The sequence below is a fragment of the Sparus aurata genome, chromosome 2 (assembly GCF_900880675.1).
Source record: "Sparus aurata chromosome 2, fSpaAur1.1, whole genome shotgun sequence".
NCBI lineage: Eukaryota > Metazoa > Chordata > Actinopteri > Spariformes > Sparidae > Sparus > Sparus aurata.
This window is the reverse complement of record NC_044188.1, coordinates 19,197,936-19,219,986: the sequence shown is the minus strand read 5'-3', so window position 1 is coordinate 19,219,986 and position 22,051 is coordinate 19,197,936. Positions and strand designations below refer to the sequence as shown.

General features: G+C 40.6%; 1 protein-coding gene across 7 annotated transcripts in view; it reads left to right on the top strand.

Annotated features, from left to right (window-relative positions):
- Positions 1 to 22,051, top strand: part of gria4a (glutamate receptor, ionotropic, AMPA 4a) — a 119,213-nt gene that overhangs the window by 66,176 nt on the left and 30,986 nt on the right. For 6 of the 7 annotated variants that reach the window (XM_030440390.1, XM_030440381.1, XM_030440408.1 and 3 more), the window contains exons 9-13: positions 757 to 861; positions 1,743 to 1,853; positions 11,271 to 11,477; positions 13,363 to 13,578; positions 14,662 to 14,822. In XM_030440390.1, the coding sequence (XP_030296250.1) occupies positions 757 to 861; positions 1,743 to 1,853; positions 11,271 to 11,477; positions 13,363 to 13,578; positions 14,662 to 14,822 (800 nt within the window). Of the gene's footprint in view, positions 1 to 756; positions 862 to 1,742; positions 1,854 to 4,489; positions 10,135 to 11,270; positions 11,478 to 13,362; positions 13,579 to 14,661; positions 14,823 to 22,051 lie in introns of those variants that run through there. The other variant, XM_030440433.1, reaches the window with a different exon arrangement.

The window sequence follows — 22,051 nt, the reverse complement described above, 5'->3', positions numbered from 1 at the left end:
GTTGTTGGGACTTCGTTGGAGCACCCACCACAGTCCAAACCCACGATGCTTTACTTCACATTGTATTGACTTCCTGCCACTTCTCAAGTACTTACTCTGACATTAACAATAATCACTAAATGTGTATTCTAAATATTATCATAGCCTTAACCTGGTCATAATTGTACCCTTAAACCCCCCGTACACTAGAATATTAGATTTTTTGTTATTTGATACATTATTTGTATTAAACTGATTATTCATGTTCTTTTGGAGGGGAACATCTATGATGCTGAAGTTATAATCCTAAAGATTTTCAGATTTTTAAAGTAGTTTAAAACTGCAGCAGGGAAAACACAACTGGTTTCAAAAAGAACTCTGATTATATGTGAGCTTATGAGAAAATGACCCCACTTCTCACTTGATTTATTACATCATCAAACTGTTTCCTTGTGAGTCTAAAGTCTCATTTGCTAATTTCGAGTCTTCTTCAATACAGTGTGATGTGATTTATTATTTAGTTTATGGGTGGAACATTACTGTTTGTAATATAACCTTAATGACATGACCCTCACTGCTAACTGTTCACTAATTTACTGTAATGCAAACCAAATTCCTCCGTAGTTGAACAATTTAACTATTTGTAAAAACGATGACTATATAGCTGCTATATACACAAAAAAGAAAATAGCTGCCTAATCAACCTTGACTGAAATCATCATCATTTTTTCTTTAGTTTTTCTCCCATCCTTACTCTAATTTCTGATGTAAATCCAGGTTCGCATTCAAGGCCTGACTGGGAACATTCAGTTTGATCACTACGGTCGGAGGGTCAACTATACCATGGACGTGTTTGAACTGAAGAGCAACGGACCTCGCAAGGTAGGCTCTCCTCATGGCTTAGAAGCAAAAATTAACAACACTTACGGTCAATTTATCCCATTCAGTTTTTGTGATGTAAGTGTGGTGATGAAAAAAGTGATTGATAAATGTTTTTAGTCGCATCAGCCGAAAAGTGAAAATAACTTTTGGTCACCACTGAGAGATAAGACGCTTACTGATACTGTTCAAGGAGAACTTCTCTAGTTTTCAATATGTGCTGATTTTTTCTCATTTAATCCCTCATCTTCATGATTCTTAATTAGAAACTGTGTTACTGTAAGGACAAATATCTTCAGATACATATGTGCAACTGAACCATCGCAGCTTGTGTTTAAATAGCTCTTTGGAGTGTTCAGTGGAGAGCAGCTCTCAGACAACATAAAACTCCACAGTGACGAAAATAAGGAAAGTTTGAACATAATCCTTCTTCATAACCGGAAAAAGTAGGAGGATGAGGCCCAGGTTGAAAGTACTCATAATTTCTCTTTACTGGAAAAAAGGATACGTGTAGCACCTATAATAAAGAAGTAACACCATGTTCCCGCTTCTCAAGTGTTCCTTCGATAGCAATGTCTGTTTATTGAAAGTTCTTGGCTCTCACTCAAGATCTCTCAATATCTTCTACAGTTCCAATGGGAAATCTGCTGGAATGAGCTCATTATATTGACTCGTTTTTTTCTTGTTTTTTTTTTTAAACTTTTTATTCCTTACCTTCATCTCACATAAGTTCTGTTTTTTATTTATATCTCTTTATCTGTTTTTGTCTATCTTCATTCTATTGTGGGCATTTTAAATTTCATATTTGAAGCATGAGTTGCGCCATAAAGCCGTTTGATTAAATGTCGGTCGCTCTCTCTTTTTTATGCCCCTGCTTCTCTCAGATTGGCTACTGGAATGACATAGACAAACTCGTGTTGGTCCAAAATGAAAACACTCTGTCCAACGACAGCACAGCGATGGAGAACCGGACGGTAGTCGTGACAACCATCATGGTAATGTACCCTCAGACTGCTTTAATTTCTGCATAGTTTGGTTACTATTTGAGGCTGTAACACTGACATTCAGTCTTTTCAAATCCCCAAACTCAATTTCAACAAATCCTTGCTCACACTGGATTTTCCAGCTCACATCTACCTCAAGTAGAGGCTCTGAGTGACGGAGATGAAAAAAGGTGTAAATCTGTTGTAGAAAAGATGATCAACCTGCGGTTTGGGACCACTGCAAGGGATTACAAGACACTTCTAAGCAATTGCAAAATGGTATAGGATAGAAGCAAATAGTTTCACTAATTTTTACTTGTTTATATATATTTTTAATATTATTCAAATTAGGGATGGGGCCGATATCGGGTCCGATGCCAACGTAATTCACGGATCGGAAATTTCCGATCCAACCTGCGGAGATTTCCGGTCTATGAGCCATGTCTGTGCTTTAAAGTTGTCTGCTGAAATGACTCCAGAAGTGATTCCTGCCAGCACGCTAGCTGCAAACTGTGAAATAGATTTAATGAACGGAGGCGTGGCTCAATGAGACACAGAGGTATGAGACACGCCCCTGTTCACATAATCCATTCCACAGTTTGCAGCCAACTAGCTGCAAACTGACTAGCCAACATGTCTGCTGTGTGGAAATATTTTACACTGGAAACACCGCAAAGCAAGACAGCAAAATGCAATGTTTGCAAAGCCATTATTCAGAGAGGTGGAAGCTCCCTCGCGATGTACAACACCAATTTTTAGCCAGGGGGCAGAAAGACAAAAGGAGCCACCAGGAATCACTTCTGGAGTCATTCCAAAAGCAAGGTAAGCTAAGCAGGCATTGTGAAAGCTAAAGGGATTAAGGCTGCGATGGAATAAATCAACAATAATGATAATAATAATATTAAAGCAAACAGAGCTCTGGTATCAGAATAATACGATTATCGACAGATATCCAAATTCAGGTATCGGGATCGGATCGGAAGTGAAAAAATGTGGATTGGTGCGTGTATATATGATTGTATATCTGACAAATATGCCAACATATGTAATTCATATATACACCTATACATGATAAGCAAAGTCAAGCTATCAGAATTGGTATCAGGAGGGAAAAAATGGGTATCTGTTGCCAAAAAAGGGAAGTCACTACCCTTTCCAGTCACTGTGCAAGTCTTAGATAGGGTTTATGGTTAAACCATGAGTTGGGGTCAGAAACTTACTTTCCTTAGTGGCCATAAAGGAAACGTTCAGTGTCAGAAAGCCAGGGGATGAAGTACAACAGGGGTGTCATGTGGCAGAGTTTTGTGAATGTCAAAGAAAAATCAGGTTGGATCTGTACGAGCTGTAGCGAGCACTCGGAGCACAGCCAGGAGGGAGTGGCACTTGTCCAGCTGGAAGATTACACTAATATCTCATTAGTAGGCAAATCTAAAACTGACCTCGGATCACCATTTAGAAATGACCTCAGTCCAGTCGCTCCTAATGGCTTTCACATAGACACCAGTCTGCAGCCTGGTGTAATTATTCCGCTTTCTTCTACAAACTCGGATAAAGGAGGGCTATTCGTTGGACTTGTGCACATCCTCTGCTTACATTTGATTTCACTCGACCCATCTGCAGCCTTTTTATGGTGGCCATCCCCTTCCTGTAAAGGCAATCAGTCTAATTCAATTGGGCATGCAAAGTGATGCAAGTGAAAGCAACTCAAAGGACTAATTTCAGCCCGCAGATAAAACAAGCCACAGATGCTTGAGCTTTGGCAATTCAGCATTTTTGTTTCAAGCCATTCATCCAGCAAACTCTTTAGTATCTCCAAAATATCTGTAGTTGCACTTACAGTAAAGCAGTTCTCACAGGAACACCTACAAATGGACAACTTTCCAGTGATGAGTTGATGATAGAGCGGAAGTCTACAGTGCCTCCGGTGGCCAGACTTGGGAGCAGCCAGCCAGGTCTGCACAGAGGGAAAGGACCACACATGCTGCAGGAAAGAGTGGAGAAAAATGAATTCAGCTGGACTAAATGTCCCCAGTGACAGCCCCCGCCTCCAGACATGCACACTTCAACTGGCAATGTATTACACCTCAGCGCAGTGTGTGGTGTGGTGCCCACACCCAGACCCAAAGCAAGCCAAACACATCAACACATTCAGATAAATCAAAGGGCAGGTTGTTAATCTTTGATAGAAATCCTGCTTTGATTATGTGTATATCAAGTTATACTGTTATAAACCGTTGTGTTAATGAATACTTCACAGTTTTCTTTTTGCTGTCCGTATGACTGTTTGGCTTGTGTTTGTAATTGCATTCAATTTGTGTGGCTGTAAAAGAGATGAGTGTGTATTTGGCATCACTGCATCCGTCTTCTCGATGTTTGTTCCTTTCCTCGTTTCTTCCCTCCCATGTCTGTCTATCATCTTATTAATTACGACGCCAACACCCTCTCTCTCTCTCTCTCTCTCTCTCTCTCTCTCTCTCTCTCTCTCTCTCTCTGTCTTGCTGTCTATCTTTGACTCGACTCATCTCTTTAACCCCATGTCCCGTCCTCATGTTTACCTCCATGCCTTGCCCACCTGCATATTTCTCTGTGGATGGTGACCTCAGCAGGCCTTGGCTAACGTGAGCTCAGCCACCTCCTCCTCTTTGCAGCCTCTGATGATGAGGAAGCCTCTGCTGCGACACTGATGCCGGGTCTGCAGACAGAGCAACAGACTGAAAACGCAGACTCGCCTGAGTCGCGAACCCCTTCGGGAAAGACAGAGGACAGACAGACTGATAGACTGAGCATCTTTAAAGCTCTGTACAAAGACTCATTGTGCTCTGTTTTTGTTTTGTCCTGAGGGCTTTTCTCTTTATGCATAATTAGTTTGAAAAGGTGCTTTTTTTGTTTGTTTTGGAATTGTTCATTTGTTTAGAAGTGGTTTGCCCTGCATTAACACAGACACACAATGACAGAGAAAGACGAGGCATGGCTGCCATGATCTGGGATGCCTTGCTCACCGTGCACCTGTCTTCCCCTCATGACAAAAGCCGCAGTTGGACGAGAGCTCTGCGAGGGATTCTGTCAAGATTTGACATTTGGCTACAGAAAAATCACCGGACCGTTGGACGGCGATGTTAATTCACATTCTTTTCAGTCTTTCTGAGTCACCATCACCCTCTGTATCACACTACAAAGCACCTACAGTATGACAAATGTAACACTTTTCTATATTTCCTCATTCTTTCTGTTTGTCTTTGTAGCAAAGGTGTAGGAGGGGAGTTGTACGTGGACAGGTCCTTTTGTCAGTCCCCCTGCATTTTGCAGCGTTCTCCCTTGGATACCGCTCTCCCTCTGTCCTGCTCTTCCTGCTCCGTCACTCTGTAAATCTACTCAGTCATGCTCACTCGGCCAACTTTCCTCTCCTGTATTTCAGCTCCTCTGAGAGTGTACACCTGGACAGGAAGGTTTTCAACACTAGAGGCGCTTTGTCTGAAGCAGAGAGAGAGAGAGATACACACACTCGAAATGCCACCATTTAAGTATGGTAATTGGTTTACAGTGTTATTTTCTGATTAGTATTGCACATGCTTGTTAACATTAAATGTGGTAGAGTAAAGGATGTCCAAAAGCAGGATTCTGATAAAGAAAAACATTTATTTTAAGTTTAGTCACCATCCAATCGACAAATGAGGTGAGATATATACAGTTGCATTAGCCTCACGCTATTAGAAATAAATGCCTATATGCACGTTTGCAGAAACACAACCCATGTGAGCAAAGTGCATCGATTGAGCCTGTTGTCATTTGCCTTTGAGTACTTGTTGTACTCAACATAGCCCGTCAGTATAATCTGATCAATCTGTTTTTTTATGCTTTTGCTTTAGTCTTAGATTTGCATGTTGAGTTGACTTTGATATGATATTTAATTATTTTTAAAAAATCAATTGAGTTTGCCTTTAAATGTATTTTTATGGCGGATGGATTATCAGAAAGTAGCTGAGGTGCAGCACACGGAGCCATAAAAAACGGTCAACTCCCTGTCAAACTTGCTCCTACAGTGTGTTTATAAAATACACAGAGCTGAAGTTGGGGACATGGATATAAGGAAGGTACATTGTTTATGTGATCGCATAAAGTAGGTCAAATTACAGAAGACTGAATATGCAAGTGTCTGAAAGTGTTGGCTTTGGCAAAATGTAGAAGTAGCGCAGCCAAAATACTGTCTGGCTGCTGGTTGACAGTGACTCTTTAAAAAAGGTTGAATCATTGGTGAGGCTCGGCCTCGGGCTGGGTGGTCACCTTGAGGACCGCATACTGACGTGGGACTTGCTCTGTGACTGGCTGACTTACTTCCTGTGAAAAGCTGTTGAACTGACAGGTTTCCACATGCAGAAAAAAGCAAATCCCAATGTATTTAAATCACATGTGGAATTGTACATTTCTTATGAGGGAATTCTGAATAATGTTTTGTTTTATTTTCAAATATTAAGATCGCGGTTCACATGTAATTAGCCAATCGCTGTGTGACAATGTATGAAAATGTTAAGATTTACATTTTATGTAACGTGTTTTGTTTCCTCATGTGGAAGTTCAAAAACATGTGCAAATTAAATGTAAATTTCACATGTTGAAATTTTAAGTAATATTTTTTTTTTTAAATGGCAATCACTTGCAGTTCACAGGTTCACAGGTATTATTATTTAATTTTAAAAATTGAATTAAAACTAAATTGAAATTTTAGTTTATATCTGAAAATGGCCAGTAATACATGAAAATATGTGAAAAAGTGGAACTCACATGTGAAGAAGCACATTTCATTTCATGCGCTATATTTTGTTTCTTTATGTAATTCGTATGTGGAAATAATAATAATGTGTATAAAGATAACTTTATCTATGAAGCACATTCTGAAAACAAAGTTACAAAGTGCTCTACAATAAAAACATGGTCAAAGCAAACAAGATCCAAAAGTTAAGATATTACCATAATGAAATTAGATAGAATGTCAATTTTGTGTGGAAATTGTAATTCTCATGTGAAAATCACAACATTAATTCCCATGTAAAACTGTGATTGTCACGTGTGGAAAGGTACACTTCACACATAAACCCAGTAGTGGCTGATTGGCTGCTCTCTTTATGGCTGAACCTCTGTGAGATGATCATGCTGACTCACGCTCTAATATGTGACTAGATAGATGATTATGTAGCGTAATTGTAGTAATTAATGAATGAGCGGACTGATTGACCAACTGACTGACTGAAGCGGGCTGTGACTAACCGGCTGCCTGGCTTACCCCTCTGGTCATCTGAATGGACGGCTCGCGGGCTGATTAAATGTCTCTGCGGTCGGCTAACTCGTTACGTGACAGTCCAGCTTTTTAAATGCTGAACTGGTTGCGTCTCTGCTTGGCAGCCTGGATGGATGGCGGGACAGTTAAGTGACTGTCCAGTCGGGTGCCGGTTTTCACTGGCTGGCTAACTGGCTTACATAGCAAGTCCTGTCTGCCTCTTTGGCTCCAGTGTGAAGTGTTTCATGTCTTATCAGCACCAACCATTTGCTTCTACAAAGCTGCTCCCCCTCTTCATGTCGGTCTGTTCATCCTATACCCGCTCTTGCTCTCTCCCTCTTTCCCCTCCTCGTTTTTCACTTTGTCATATTCCCTCTTTATCTCTCCTTCATGCTTCCCTTTTTTCCATTCCAATCTGTCCTCCATTCTCCCTATAGCTATCTGTTTGTATTCTGATCTGCCCCTTCATCTTTCCTCTATACTTTCACGCAGCCAACACGCCCCACATCCCTCTCTCCATCTGCATGTCCTCCAGTTTATTTACCGTGCCCTCCCATTTTCTTTTCCTTTCACCCTCCTGGTCTTGACTCGCTTTTCATCCCGTTTTCACCTCCCATTTCTTTCCATTCCTTCTGTTGGCAAAAGCAACACCCACCCATGATGCGTTCGTCCCAGTGTGCGCCATCATCCAGGACAACACAAACACACAGAGCCTTGGCACCTTCACACCAAGACAAAGGCGTCTGGGGCAAACTGATAACAGACCTGAAAGAGGCTTTGTAAAGTAGAAACAGCAGAGCTCTTACAGCCTTGTGTGCGTGTCTGTTTATGTGTAGCTGTTACGTAATCATAGATTTAACTCTTAAGTCAAATTAAGTGGCCTGCTCTGATTTAAAAACCTGGAACTTCCAACATAATAAAGCTGAGGCTAATTTGATCGATGGAACTGAGAGGGTTGTATTCTCCTCGTTAACACAAATTAAGTGGATGATTCTCTTTGAGATTCAATAATGTAAGGAGAATAGGATAAAAGCCTTTTTTTTTTACATTTTTTCAAGTGGTAAAAAAGGGAGATGGGTGATGCTGCTCTCATGTGTGCGTATCATAGTGTAGCTGGAGCCAACAGCCAGTTCAAGTTTAAAGGTTATATATGCAGAGATACATAAGAGGTGTATCTCTCTGACTGGGTACAGTGACTTCCTGAAGTCTAAAGCTCTGCCCACTACAACAGAATTTTTATTTTTGATTGACATAATTATATCATCTGGTCACAGCATTCACCATTTGTTCTTTTGCTTACTTGATCAGAAATAACCAAATAGTCCCTCGTTGTCCAATTTGTAAGAAAGCTGAGTTGTGAGTCTCATTTTCAACTCGTCACATACTGATGCTTTGGGATTGTCAGTATTTAGTGAATTGGGAATAAGACTTAGAAAAAGGACCTTTCTGTGTTATCATTGTCATTGTGATTTCTTTACAAACTGTAATCTCCCATTCTTGTCAGTACTATTTGGTACATTTCTGGAAGGTAACTATCACACCAGTTTGGAAGCCATCACGCTGATGAATGTAAAACAAAGTTAAATGAAACAAATATGGTGTTCACAGTGAGATCATTGTGAAAAATATAAATTAGACACAAACAGTAATGGAATTGTCCATTAAGACGTGTCTTTCAGCTCACATGGTTATTATTGTCTTTATTCCTGCTACAGAGCAGTCCTCGTGGCGGTGTTGATCTATCTGAGGGAATTTACTTGAAACTGTTTTGCTGTTCATTAACAGTATGATTCATGATGAGTTGATGGAATGAGAGCCCCGGGACCTGATAATGACATTTTCAGAGAAATGTTTTTGTATCATCTGACATTGAACGTAACAGGGACAATTTTTGTGTTCGATGATGATGATGATGATGATTACGTTGGTGATAAAAGTAATATAAAGTGTTTGAGAAGAATGTTCAGCATAAATTAAGAACTCAGCTCAGAAGAAATGTATTTTGTTTTCACTAATTTCATACTGGCAGAATAATGTGTTGTAAGAAATATGATCATGCAGTGCTTGGGGTGTTTTTTTTTTGTTTGTAGGGCTAGGGTTTGTTTTATATTTGTTATTTGCTTATACACAAAAAATCACATGAACATCCCCCCAAAAAGTTTTGACAAATTCCTTTTTAAAACCTGGTGCCTACATTACCCACAGTGCAAATTAACCACTGAGTGACAGAATTGGAGGCAATTTATCAGATTACATGCAGCTTCCTCTGGAGTCACAAAAGGCTTTATACTACTTTTTTTCACATAAATGCAGTAGTATTTTCCAAGACCTGCAAAAAAACTTTCGCATGTAAAATTGGTGGCGTTACACTTTAATGATAAACTACATTTATATGGAGTAGAAACAGAGTCTTCAGCTATGCTAGCAGCTCTGTGAGGCATAATTCGGTACAGCTTTGAGCTTAATGCTAACATCAGTGTGCTAACAGGCTCACAATGAATACGATGTTCAGCAGGTGTATTTTCTACCATGTTCACTACATTAGTTAAGCTGTAGCTGGTGGGAACGTCTTTAGTTTTGAAGGTAATTAGTCATAAACCAAAGAATTGGACAAATAAAAGTAAGAATATTTATTTAAGAATGAATAATTTTTAAATCTAGATATATGTGAGATCATTGAATAACTTCATTAAAAAAAAACACTTTACCTTTGAACATGCACAAGTACACAAGCAAATGGTTTTATTTTTAGCCCTTTGTTTACTGAAGAGAAAGTGGATCAATTTGTAAATCCAGCTTCGCTTCAGAAGATTTGTTTGTAGTGTTCAGTCTCCATTGCAGGATCCCTTTTAAACCCCTCTTCCTGCTTGCTTGCTTTCAATGTGATTCTATTTCCTGGATTGAAGATTGTTCTGTCGATTCCTTACAAATCCGTGTGTCTATGACTTTTCTGCTCATTTGACCCCTTTTACAACATGTCCTCTTTACAATCCTCTTTGATTAAACTGTACTTGTTTTCAATGTGAATCAATTTCCTGAATGAAGAGTTCAATAAGAAACACGCTATCATATTGTATTGTGTTTTATGATCTTCATAAACCGTCTCACAGCTCGGGAGCGTTGGATATTGTGAAAGCCTGTTTGATTAATTAGATGAGATTAGTCTTTGATTAAAAAGGGTTTGATGACATTTTAATAGGCTTGGTTTCAGTTGGATTACAGGGTGAGCAGCCTCCGGCATAATACCATAACTCACATGCCTGTGATGGATGCGCTGTCGCTCAAAAAGTCTGTGTGTGCACGTTTTTTTCTCTGTGGATATCCTCTGTAAGTGTAACAATGTGTTTCCAGGGCTTGTGTTTGTGTCTTATTCTTGATGATCTTAACTCTCTGTTTGCTTTCATCGTTGTTAACTGCACGCACAGAAACCGTTGTACTGATTATGACAGATTACCAAAACAGAAGTCTCCCTCTGCTTTTCCCTTTTTCTCTCCACGTGTTTTTCCACTCATTTTTCTCCTCTCAGCATTAGTGTTGTACTGAGTCAGGTGAAGGTCCCAGTGGAGGCATGTAGAGTCAGACGGAGGCATAAAACATGGCACCATAAGTCAGAAACACAAGATTTAAAAATTCTTCCTCAGACGCTTTTTTTTTTGAATAAAACAGCTGTAATATTTTTCCCATTTTACAAACTGTGCAGACGTTTCTATCAAGTTCCTGGTGGCTGTTGTGTTTCACTGGTAGGACGGTTTTGTCTGGGAGATGTTTTACTAGACCTTTACATGTATGGTTTAAATCAATCGCCCATAATGATGTGCATAAATTTCATTTCTTAATGTTTGATCAAATATTTGCTTTCATAGATACTGCTGTCCATTTGTGTAATTCATAGAATTGTGCTTTTTTGTGTATGATAAAAAAAAGCAATATAAGTCTCTTTTGAAATAAGTATATACCTACAGTATGTTTTTCCCCAGGAATGATAATATGCGCTGGTATCATTTTACTTTGTACTGTATGATTTTTACCCTGCCACACTGTCTGCAACGGTACTGCTGTCTCCCCTGATAAGTTTTCACTTTCCGTCTTTTAATAATCCCTGCTGTCATGTTCCTCCAAACAGTTGTGTCTTTCTCCCCCTTATGCTGGTTTTGTAGGAGGGTCCCTACGTGATGCTGAAGAAGAACTGGGAACTGTACGAAGGCAATGACCAGTTCGAGGGGTACTGCGTGGACCTGGCCTCAGAAATCGCCAAACACATCGGAATCAAATACAAAATCTCCATCGTGCCGGATGGGAAATATGGCGCCAGGGACCCAGAGACGAAGATATGGAACGGCATGGTCGGAGAGCTCGTGTACGGGGTGAGTGCGGATCGAAAGAATTTGGACTGATTAATTTCTCAGTTATTTGTGCAATACATTTTCCCATTGTTTAGCCTGTCTAATGCCAGGAAACAGGAGAGATTGTCTATCATAAACTCAACTTTACCAGTAGTCAGAGAAGAAATAAGATGAATGTTTACTCGGCCAGTGAGAGAAGGAGGGAGAATAGCGGAGAGAAAAAAAAGAGGACTACCGAACAATTATTGATTTTTGTCATTTTGTAAATTAGGAAAATTCAAGTAATTCAAATATTTTTTCGGCTTCAAAACATAATGTAGTAATAAACCGTGTCTTCAGAATTGTTAAACCAACTTTATTTCAAAGTGTTTAGTTACAGCTACAGTTGAAAGCATATTAAAGGTCCAGTGTGTAGGATTTATGGCGGACTCCGCTGTGGGAGAGGACCCGCTTCCTCAGTCTCTGTAAAACGCTCATTTTGAGGTAACAAAAACAGCAATTTATACACAATAACCCATAATGACAAATGTACTGCTGTACATAAAAAAGGGTAGGAAAATAAGACATGTACAACTCAAGAATTGTCTGTTACAGGATCAAGATTACTTTGCAATCTTAATAGAGATCATATACATGTACAGTATATAATGCAGGACTATTACCAGGCTCCGATTTCTGTCTACCCATCTATGAGCCATCAAACAAATAGCTCCAAACAACTCTCATGGAGAACATAAACTTGTCTCCAGCTCCACGTCTCCTCCTGTCAGTATCCTGCGGAGGCGCAGCGTGTCTAAGGGTTCGCTCACTTCCTGAGAATTTGGCGAGCTGCCTAATTATGCCACTGACAGCCACGCACGGGCTGAGGGCTTCACACCGCTGTCTCAACACAAACTTTATCAACATGCAGAAGACAATGTCAGTCGTCACTGTGCGGAAGAGTGAAAGTGGAGACATCGCTGCAGAACGGCGACAGAAATAATTAGCCTCCGGGATCCGGATGGTTGGAAGGTGACACAGCAGAACCGCTGGAATGACTAATCAGGTTTGATTTGTTCCTAACACTCGCAGTCCTCTCTGAAGACTCTTCAGCCACACGGAGAAAAGACGCTTTGAAACTGCAGCACTTTGTCCTGCTCTGTTTTATGTCCTCTACTCTCTGTTTAACCTCACAACTTTTTCTTCTCCTTCTCTTTCATGTCATGTACTTTTGTCTGCAGCTCTCCATTTATTTTGAGCGTGTTGGGGTTTTTTGATATTCCTCTCTCTTCCCGTCTCCTCTTCTCGTTTTTCTCTCGTATCTCATCTGACTTTCTTGTCTTTCTTTTGCTGTTCAGCCTCCTTGCATCGTAACACCCTAACGCCTCACACTTGCTGTTTGATATGCTGTTTTTGTAGCCTCTTTTTTCAGTTAAGACTGCAGACGTTGTTTAGACACACGCTGCTGCTCAGAAACAGATACTCAGTGTGCTGAATGAATGATGTTTTTGACTCCTCTACAGATTGTGCGTGTGTGTGTGCACTTGTCTGTGCGCTCGCAAGTGTGTGTGAGACCTTGCGGGCTACTTTATATTCAGGCTGTGTCACTTTCATGCCCACATATGAATTACCTCTCTGTCGTTCTGCCGCTTTTTCCATCTACCCTCCTCTGTCTCTCTCCCCCGCTGTACCAGTCACCCCTTTTTCCTTTTTCCTTAAGTTACTCCTTTACTGTGCTTGTCTACTTTAGCAGCCTCTTGTGTTTCAAATTTTTATTCCCCCCCCTCCTTTGTCTTTGACATCAGAATTCTCCTCCCCCCTTTCTGCAGACAAGGGAGTTCACAGACAGTTCCTGCTCATCATCACCCACCTGTTTAACATAAAGCTGGCTCCAGATTGACTAAACAAAACACACTTTTCTCCTCAGAAAGCAGAAATCGCCGTGGCCCCGCTGACCATTACGCTGGTGAGGGAGGAGGTGATCGACTTCTCCAAGCCATTCATGTCTCTGGGAATCTCCATCATGATCAAGAAGCCGCAGAAGTCAAAGCCAGGCGTCTTCTCTTTCCTGGACCCGCTGGCCTACGAGATCTGGATGTGCATAGTGTTTGCCTACATCGGAGTCAGCGTTGTGCTCTTTTTGGTGAGTGATTGTTAAAAACTAGAAATTTGATTGCAACGTTGTGACAGTTTCATGATTTTTCAAAGGCTCGGGTTTCATGGATGAAGGTGTAGAATCTTTAATTTGGCTCACAGGCTTTTCCATTTTTCATGATGTAGATAAAAGAGAGGAGACTCACGGCAGCTTTAACTGCTCATGCCGTTTTCTGATGATACCAGTAACATTTACATATACAGACTACTTTAACTACGTACATTTTATAAAAGTGACTTTTGCACTTTTTTAACATGATATCTTTACTTTTACTCAAGTATGACTTTTGGGTACTATTAACAACACTTCAAAACTTTAAGAATAGTCAGCAAACGCTCCTAGTAGAAGTATCCATAGTGCAGTGAAGTGGTCCCTGTCAGTGTTTTACTGTTATGTCTGGTGATTTTAGATTAATATTACTCCTGCATTTATGTGTATGTTGCATTTCTCTGCTGGAGATGTATGGTTGAAATTATTTTACCTGCTTTATATAATGTTTGGCAGTTTAATGTACAGCAATGCATCTTGTTCTTTAAGATCTTTGTATGTGTGACGATTTTTTTCAACTATACAAGAGGGGTTTAGTATTTAGTTTATTTAGTTTATTTAGTATAAGAAGAAGGAGAATTCCCTCAACTCATAAAGGAGCACCAGATGTTCTCAATCACAGATAAGTACCATATAAGATGTGCAAAATCGAAATACTCGAGTGTAGAACGGTCCTTGCGTGTGCTTTGTTACAGTCAAGTGTTCTAGGAATGTGAGATTCTTCAAGGCCTCCTGTTAGACAGGAATAATATGCCAGACAGGTCTGCGTGTGAGACATGCAGACACTTGAAGTGAGATATTTCAGAAAAGCAAGTTCATGAAATCAAGATCATGTCAGCGTAACCCCTCTGACACCAACGTGTCTGCATATTCAAGGAAACATGTTTCCCTTCCAAATAGAATCAAGAGTCAAGTGTTTCCTCTGTGTCTTTATTTAGCTGTATGATCATTCTTTTCTCCCTCTGTTGATTCTGTTTTAACATAAAAGGGATCTATGACATTTATTGTCCTTTACTGTCTCAGGTGAGCCGCTTCAGCCCGTATGAGTGGCACGCAGAGGAGCCAGAAGAAGGCACAACAGAGCTGGGCCCCACAGACCAACCTCCCAATGAGTTTGGCATCTTCAACTCCCTCTGGTTCTCGCTGGGAGCCTTCATGCAACAGGGCTGCGACATCTCACCACGGTGAGGAAGGGAAATGATGTGTGCGTGCACAGCAGTGTGTGCCGGGGTTGGGGCGAGCATGAGCGTGTGTGTGTGTGTGTCTAACTGCTTGTAATGTTAAAGTGCTTTACTGTACGGCTGTGATGATTCACTGTGTTGACAATGTGAATCAGCTCTCTTAGCACTTTTCCTAGCTTTTACCGACCTGGACTGCTTCTCGGAGACGGTGTGTTACAGATGCTTTAAGATGTGCCAGAAATACACACAAACATGCACCAAAAAAAACACACAAAAGTGAGAGAAAAACACCTGCACACAGTCCAGCGGCCATGTTCATACGGGTGTGCTGTGGTGGGAAGATTTAACAGTTTGCTGGATGTGTATGAATTTTTAACGCACCACTGAAGAGGCAAAGTCCGGCTGTATTTTTAGAATATTTATACGAATATGGCATTTTATTATTGATAACCTGAGAATGCAGTTTAGTGAAATATTCATGGCCATCATCCTCGGGACCTTAAGGGAGCAAATCTGAAGACAGAGGGAGCAGCAGATAGAGGAGAGTGATAGACGATAAGCTGAAAGAGGGAAAAGGTGTGAGCAAAATGTGAGTGTGCTTGAGAGAATAATAAGAAGAGGGAGCAAGTGTGTGAACAGACAGTTCTCACTGTGCTATAGACGCTCAGTGGTTTATATTGTGCTGCAGCACAAAGATGGATAGATACAAAATTAGTCTCACTTCTGCAGTTATAGATTTTTTTGGGTTCTGCATCCTTTACATGATAATGTGCAATATTTGTCTTTGTCCTGACTTTTGTAACTTTCTCAGCGAGAAGTCATAGCTGTGCAGTTGTGGAGGAAGTACTCTTAGATCTTTTAGTTAAGTAAAAGCAGCAATACCACAGTGCAGAATTACTCTGTTACTAGTGAAAGTCCTGCATTTGAAATTTTCGAAAGCACAAAAGAATTAGCATCAGATAAAGTTCCAAAAGTAAAAGTACAGGATCGCCTATTTCAGAATAATGTATATTATATCACTTGATTATAATTAGTGATTCATTAATGTGTGAGCATCACATTAAATATCCCATATCATGCTCATTTGCATGTTGAAAAGAAAACATATATTCGCTTTAATGCTAAAAGTAAACAAAACCTTTTTTCTCACACCTCTATTCAACACGCTCTCACTGCCCAGTGTGTTTCCACAACAGCTCTGCCTCTGACTTTGCACCCACGGCTGTGTTGGGGGGCGTGGCTGAGGGTGCTAACTTATATTTATGACATAACAACCTTACAGAAGTCCGGACGGTGCGTTTATAGCCACATTTTCCGATGGATTGATACATTCACAGTATTTATATAGTACCTACACCTGCTTTATAATAATTTCATAAAACAACCTTGTATCTGAAAAGGTGATATTCCGGCACAGCTCTGACATCCCGAGGTTGGTGCTGTTTGATGCCGACCTCTCATGCTTTATGCCTCTCCTGTCCACACCTGTACCTACATTGCTCTTGTTGTCTCTAGAGTCAGAGTCATGGTTGAAGCCACTGCAGACTGCTAGCTGCATGGCCAACTGAACTAATTAGCTCACTGCATTTATAGTTGACGATTACATGGCTTATATGCCCTACCTGTTTTGATTGTGAATTCGACAGTTGGCCAATTATTACATATTGCGCCTGTAAGTACAGTAGTTGAGTAAGTGTACCTAATTACATTCCACCATTTCTGTCCATCAACAAGCACTCCTCTAACATGCACGATAAACACACTCTAGACTGGAGCCTCCTACATTTAGCTACCTTTCTATTTCTTCCACACAAACTGTTGTTATTGCTCCCATATGTATTAAAAGGTTTTTAGCTAAAACACCTCGACCCCGTGAGGCAGAAAAATGATTCCGGGTAATAGCTGCTTTGTCTTGTCGGTGTTCAGAATACTTAATGTTCAGCATCATGAATATATATATAAAAGGTCGATACATTTTCTAACCCCAGAGGTGCTTTTTCACTTTTAACATTAATTCATGCTCAAAACAAGATATCACTGACATACATATGATCTTGAACAATGTGTTCCTCATCTTAAAGACTTTTCTGCTGATGTCTCTCAAAACTTTCTACTGCGTTCCCATTAGCACTTTACTTTTGGGAGAAGAACAAAAGTTCTACATCGGCTGCCCAAACTTCACTTTCTTCCTCCTCCTCTTTCGCTCCTCTGCCCCTCTCCGTGGCTCTTTCATCCATCTCTTTCACGCCCTCTCTCTCCCTCTCTCCCCCTGCTCCCCGACACCTGTCGTCTCCCACTCCTCCACCATTTACTGTGACTGACAGGCCAATTCTAGCTCCAACACACAAAATGAGGAGAAAAAAAAAAAAGAAAAAACACTCACCAACTGCACGTCCACACACACACACACACACACACACACACACACACACACAGGATATGCACAAAATCACACAGGCACTTCACATGCTGACATTGCTTACGCAGAGAGAGAAAAAAAACATTGTGCAGTTTCGCAATAATCCAACACACACATGCAGACCTCTCCATCACTCACAGGACTTGTTATAGATCTGTGTGCATAAGCTACAGCTGTCACAGCAATAATGTGATACTTAACATGAAGCCAGTGTTCGTCACACAAATCACCCGGCCCTGTCACCCCCAATACAGTACAACTCGTCTACGGGCCAAGATTACAACAGGCCTACATGCCAGATCATATCTGGAGAATCAGAAATCTGTCACTTTATTTGCCAGAATTTTGACACGAGAGGTTTCAATGCAAACTTAAGTCTATGATGTTCACATAATGGCAGCTTATACAGTATTCATTTATTATTCAACATGATGTCTAATGTATCGCAATGTCAGTCTCATGATATAAACCATTTTTCAGTGACTGGTGCGACAGCTCCTTTTACTAGTGTGGCTCCCATCCCAGGGTGGTCAGGAAGCAAATTGGTGGAAATCTGCTGCACATTTCGATCGAGGTGTAAAATCCCATGGTGTGTTCAGAACAGGGTTTGGGAGCTGCACGTCTTTAATTGGAATATTGACAATATGGAGTCATGAGAGGACTTGCTCAGCACCGAACAGCACACAGACACAGCTAGCGACCAAACTGGAGCCTTTAGCAGCTAGAGAGCCACATATTTCCCTCAGGAGTTGGTAGAGACCAAACGCAAGTTACCACAAACATGACAGCAAAAGAATGATCATGTGATTGCTGATTAAAAAAAAAGCTGTTAATCAGTTTGTTATTTCAACTTAAGATGTGATGATGTACATGTGTTAAATACTTGTTTGCAGTGCTCCCAAATGGACAGGGAGCAGGTTTTATAATCACACTCCATTTGAGTGGTAGAAGAGCGTCAGTATACAGTTGATGGTTCTGTATGTTTGAATAGAACCAGGTCCAAATTTCAAGGTGACTGTTGAGTCAAAACTCTAAACTTTAGAAATAAGCTCAACAAACCCAAACAAAAGTTTGGCTGAAATAACCTTTTTGTTATGATATTTCTTGTTTCCTCTCTAGAAAAACTTGAATGTTCGAGGTTTAGAAACAAAAAAAGATGGAATTGAAAAAATTTGATAAAAGCTCATTAAAATGAAAAAACAGATTTATAGATTATAGTGAGATTGTCAGCCTGCCCAATGCCAATGTTGGACAGGTGTTGTGAGAGAGGGCTTCAAAAACTGTGACACTTTTTTTGAAGCATATACAGACCTGACCATGCAAGATGAGTTATTGCTACAGCGTTCATGTGTCTAATTATTGTTTTAGCTTTCGCTTCTTGCCTGAGCGACACTCAACACCTCAAAGATTCTGACGTGAACAAAAACAAAACACAAAAACACTTGCGTCATGCTGCTACTCTCACACAACACACACTCCACTCTTTGCAACACAAACCCACATGCTCGTCTGTTTAATCCGTCACGCTCTGCTCACTCTTTTGTTACACCTAAGCTGCTAAGGCCACACCGCTCACTGTGAGAATACTGCATCATTATCATCATCAACATAGTTATGCTGCTTACGTATAGTATGACATCAGCCTCACCCCCGCCGCCCCAGCTTCACCTGTAGCTGCTGATTTGAGTGAGTCACCTATTAATTTCTCTCTCTGTGTGGGCTTAAGTCTCTGCAGTATTGAGTGATGACTGACCTGTTTGGACGTCAAACATTTTCGGTACATTTTATTCACATTAGTAGTGATTCAATTCATGGTTATACATGAAGAGGTAGAACAATATAAAGACACAATGATCGAAGAGTTACATTAGCTGGTTCTGTAGAAATAAAATAATCCTGCAGAGCAGGCTTGCAGCCATAATCCCCGAGTGATAGATGAGCCTTTGCCGTGACAGTGTTCTCTGCAAAGGAGACGTGTCATGCATATCGCCATTTGATATCATCCTTTTATCCCCTCAGTACGTTTCCTTCAAATCTCATCTCCTTGTTCACCTTTGCAGGCAGGCAAAGTCATGATGCCAACTTCAGTCACGAGTGGCAGCAGAAAGGTGTTACAACCTGGATGTGAACTGCCGGGAAGGAAGGAAGAATTTCCCCTTATCTGCGCTTGATGTTCCCCCCTGTGGTCATCATTTGTTTTATCTCTGATGTTCATAAGCCATGCTAACTATTTTAAAGACATATTATGGATCCTCCTCAGTGGACGGAGGGAATTTACAGAGGCTACTAATAACAAAATGAAGGTTCGTTTTGGCTTTAACATGCCTATTCCAGTATTATAGCAATCAACCCCCCTCCCCCCCTTTGTCAAAAAATACAAAGATATTATCATATCACAAGATGTGTTCCGGCTGCCTTATGCAACTCCATCCTTTTACTTGAAATATCCAAAGTCTAACATTTACTTTTGTCACTTAATAAAGGATTTAGCATGAACATTAAATTAATCATTTCCTCAGTTTTGTCTGCCCTCTATGAGCTGCATAGCAATGTCTACAAGGAGAAGACACTGAGCTACTTACTCATGAAAGAGAATACAAAGTAGAATCTGAGAATATTTTTTTCTTGCTGGTTACTCTACTCAGCTAGAGTTTCACTCGCAGATCAATCCACAGGGTCTCAATTACAGAGCCTAACACTCCTTTTGTGTCGTGTGTTGACTTAAGCCAATAAGACGAGGTTAATTTTCCACTGGAATCTGGGTTAGTGGAGCTTTTCTGTGTGGTTCAATGATCAAGTGAGTTCCTCAAAAGTACTACAAGGTGGTGAGGATGTTAACGCAAACCATGGATATGTTGAAGCTACACGTTTCTTCAGGTTACATTTTTAATAGTATCTTCTGTCAATCTTGTGCTCATGCTCTGGTTCTACTTTGGCACAAACCACTTGCTTAGGGTTTTGTCAGAAAAGATCATGGTTTGGCTTAAAAACCTGAGATCGCCTTAAAAATAAACACTTACACATTGTGGAACACAGTCTCGAACTGCGGTCACTGGCTTGCTGGTCTCCTCATTTGTGACATTCCATCACCATCCCCTCCATGTCCCGATATGAAATTCAGGTTAAGACAGGTGTAATGTGAACGTTATATGACATGACATTTTGTAGAATATGGTACACAGCCTATGACACGTCCAGGCTGTGTGGGTTTGAATGGAATGATAGCATCAAAGTACAAATTAATCAACCGTTTTATTTTGGTTTTATTACATTAGACTTGTTATTGGTCCTGTAACTAAGTATTCTGTTATAGACTTGCTAGCGATTAATGGCATCGTTACCTCATTATCTGAAAATATCTGAAAAATCTTAAAAAACCTTAAAAAATCTCTACACACTGTATCTATGAGAGAACATTTTCCATCTCATAATCATAACTTTTTTTTCATCTCCCATATGTCTGCCACATCCAAGTGATGCTTGTCCAGGTTTTATCCATTTTTATCCATCCTGCCACTTGTAGGGATCAGAGTATCACAGCTGACATTTACTGTGGACTGTGATGACGGAGGCAGCTCCTCCAGGAGGAGACTGGTCGAAGGCCTTTCCTCCAATATAAACACCAACTACATCATCTATTATATATCATCTACAAGTTTATTTGCTAGGCCCTTGACTACACAATTTAATAAACATTATAGGGAAAATTTGCACATTTTTAGATATCTTATTGAAACAACCTAACTGCAGTTTGATTTATTTTCCGTAGAGGGCACAAAAAACATGATTGAAGGAAATAACTATCAGATATGCAGATTTTTGCGAATGAACCATTCGTATGCTTTGCAGCCTGCCTGCTTGACCAATTGTAGTTTATTTGTGTTCTTTCTTGTCAACTCTTCCGTCTTGTTTTATGTGTCTCAGAACTTTCATGAGCCCCTTTTTTCAGACTGGTCAGTGTGTCACAAACAGATTTTTTGACTTTAGACACTATGTGCAAGTGTGAGTGTGTGTGTGAGACTGTGAGACTGTGCAAGTGGTGTATTGTGTACTGAGCTGCCATAGTAGGCCCATTGGTATTCAGTGTGGGTCCCTCTCTTCCTGCTGCAGTCATCTCTGCAGTCTGGGAGACACAGTATAACACACACTCCTCTCCCACTTTCTCTCTCATCTATCTATCTATCTATCTATCTATCTATCTATCTATCTATCTATCTATCTATCTATCTATTTTCAGTTTTTCACAGCTTTCCCTTATCGCCTGTTCCTGCTGTTTTACAGTCCAATCATCACTTTAGTTAATGGACGTTTTCATGGCTATAAATAACAGGGACATGTGTATGGTCGTGTGTGTGTGTGTCGGCATGGCTGCGTGCTTCACTTTTTTCTCGCACGCCGACTTTGGGTTTCCTTCACCTTTCTGATCAAGCAGAAGGCAATGGCTGGCAGCAAACACGTTCACACACACACACACGCCTTGTCAGAGTGACCTTGAGATGGCATTTTTGCGCTGCGCCGTGTCATCTTTTGGCACTGGGCTTTATTTGGGGGGGGGGGAATTGTAATGTCGGTGATTGGGCCGGTCACAGCGCGAAACGGGTGATTGGCAGTTAGGTGATGGGTCCGGAATTGTTAAAATGTAGAAATTAGTAGATTGCAGGAAGGTGAAGGGGGGGAGTGTACGCTGAGAAGTGGGGGGGAGAGAGGGAGGTAAACTGATCACCATCGAGCATCTCAGAGGGATTGGATGTGTCTCTGTCAATAAACATCTGAAATTACAGCTCTCTTCTGTGTGTGTGTGTGTGTGTGTGTG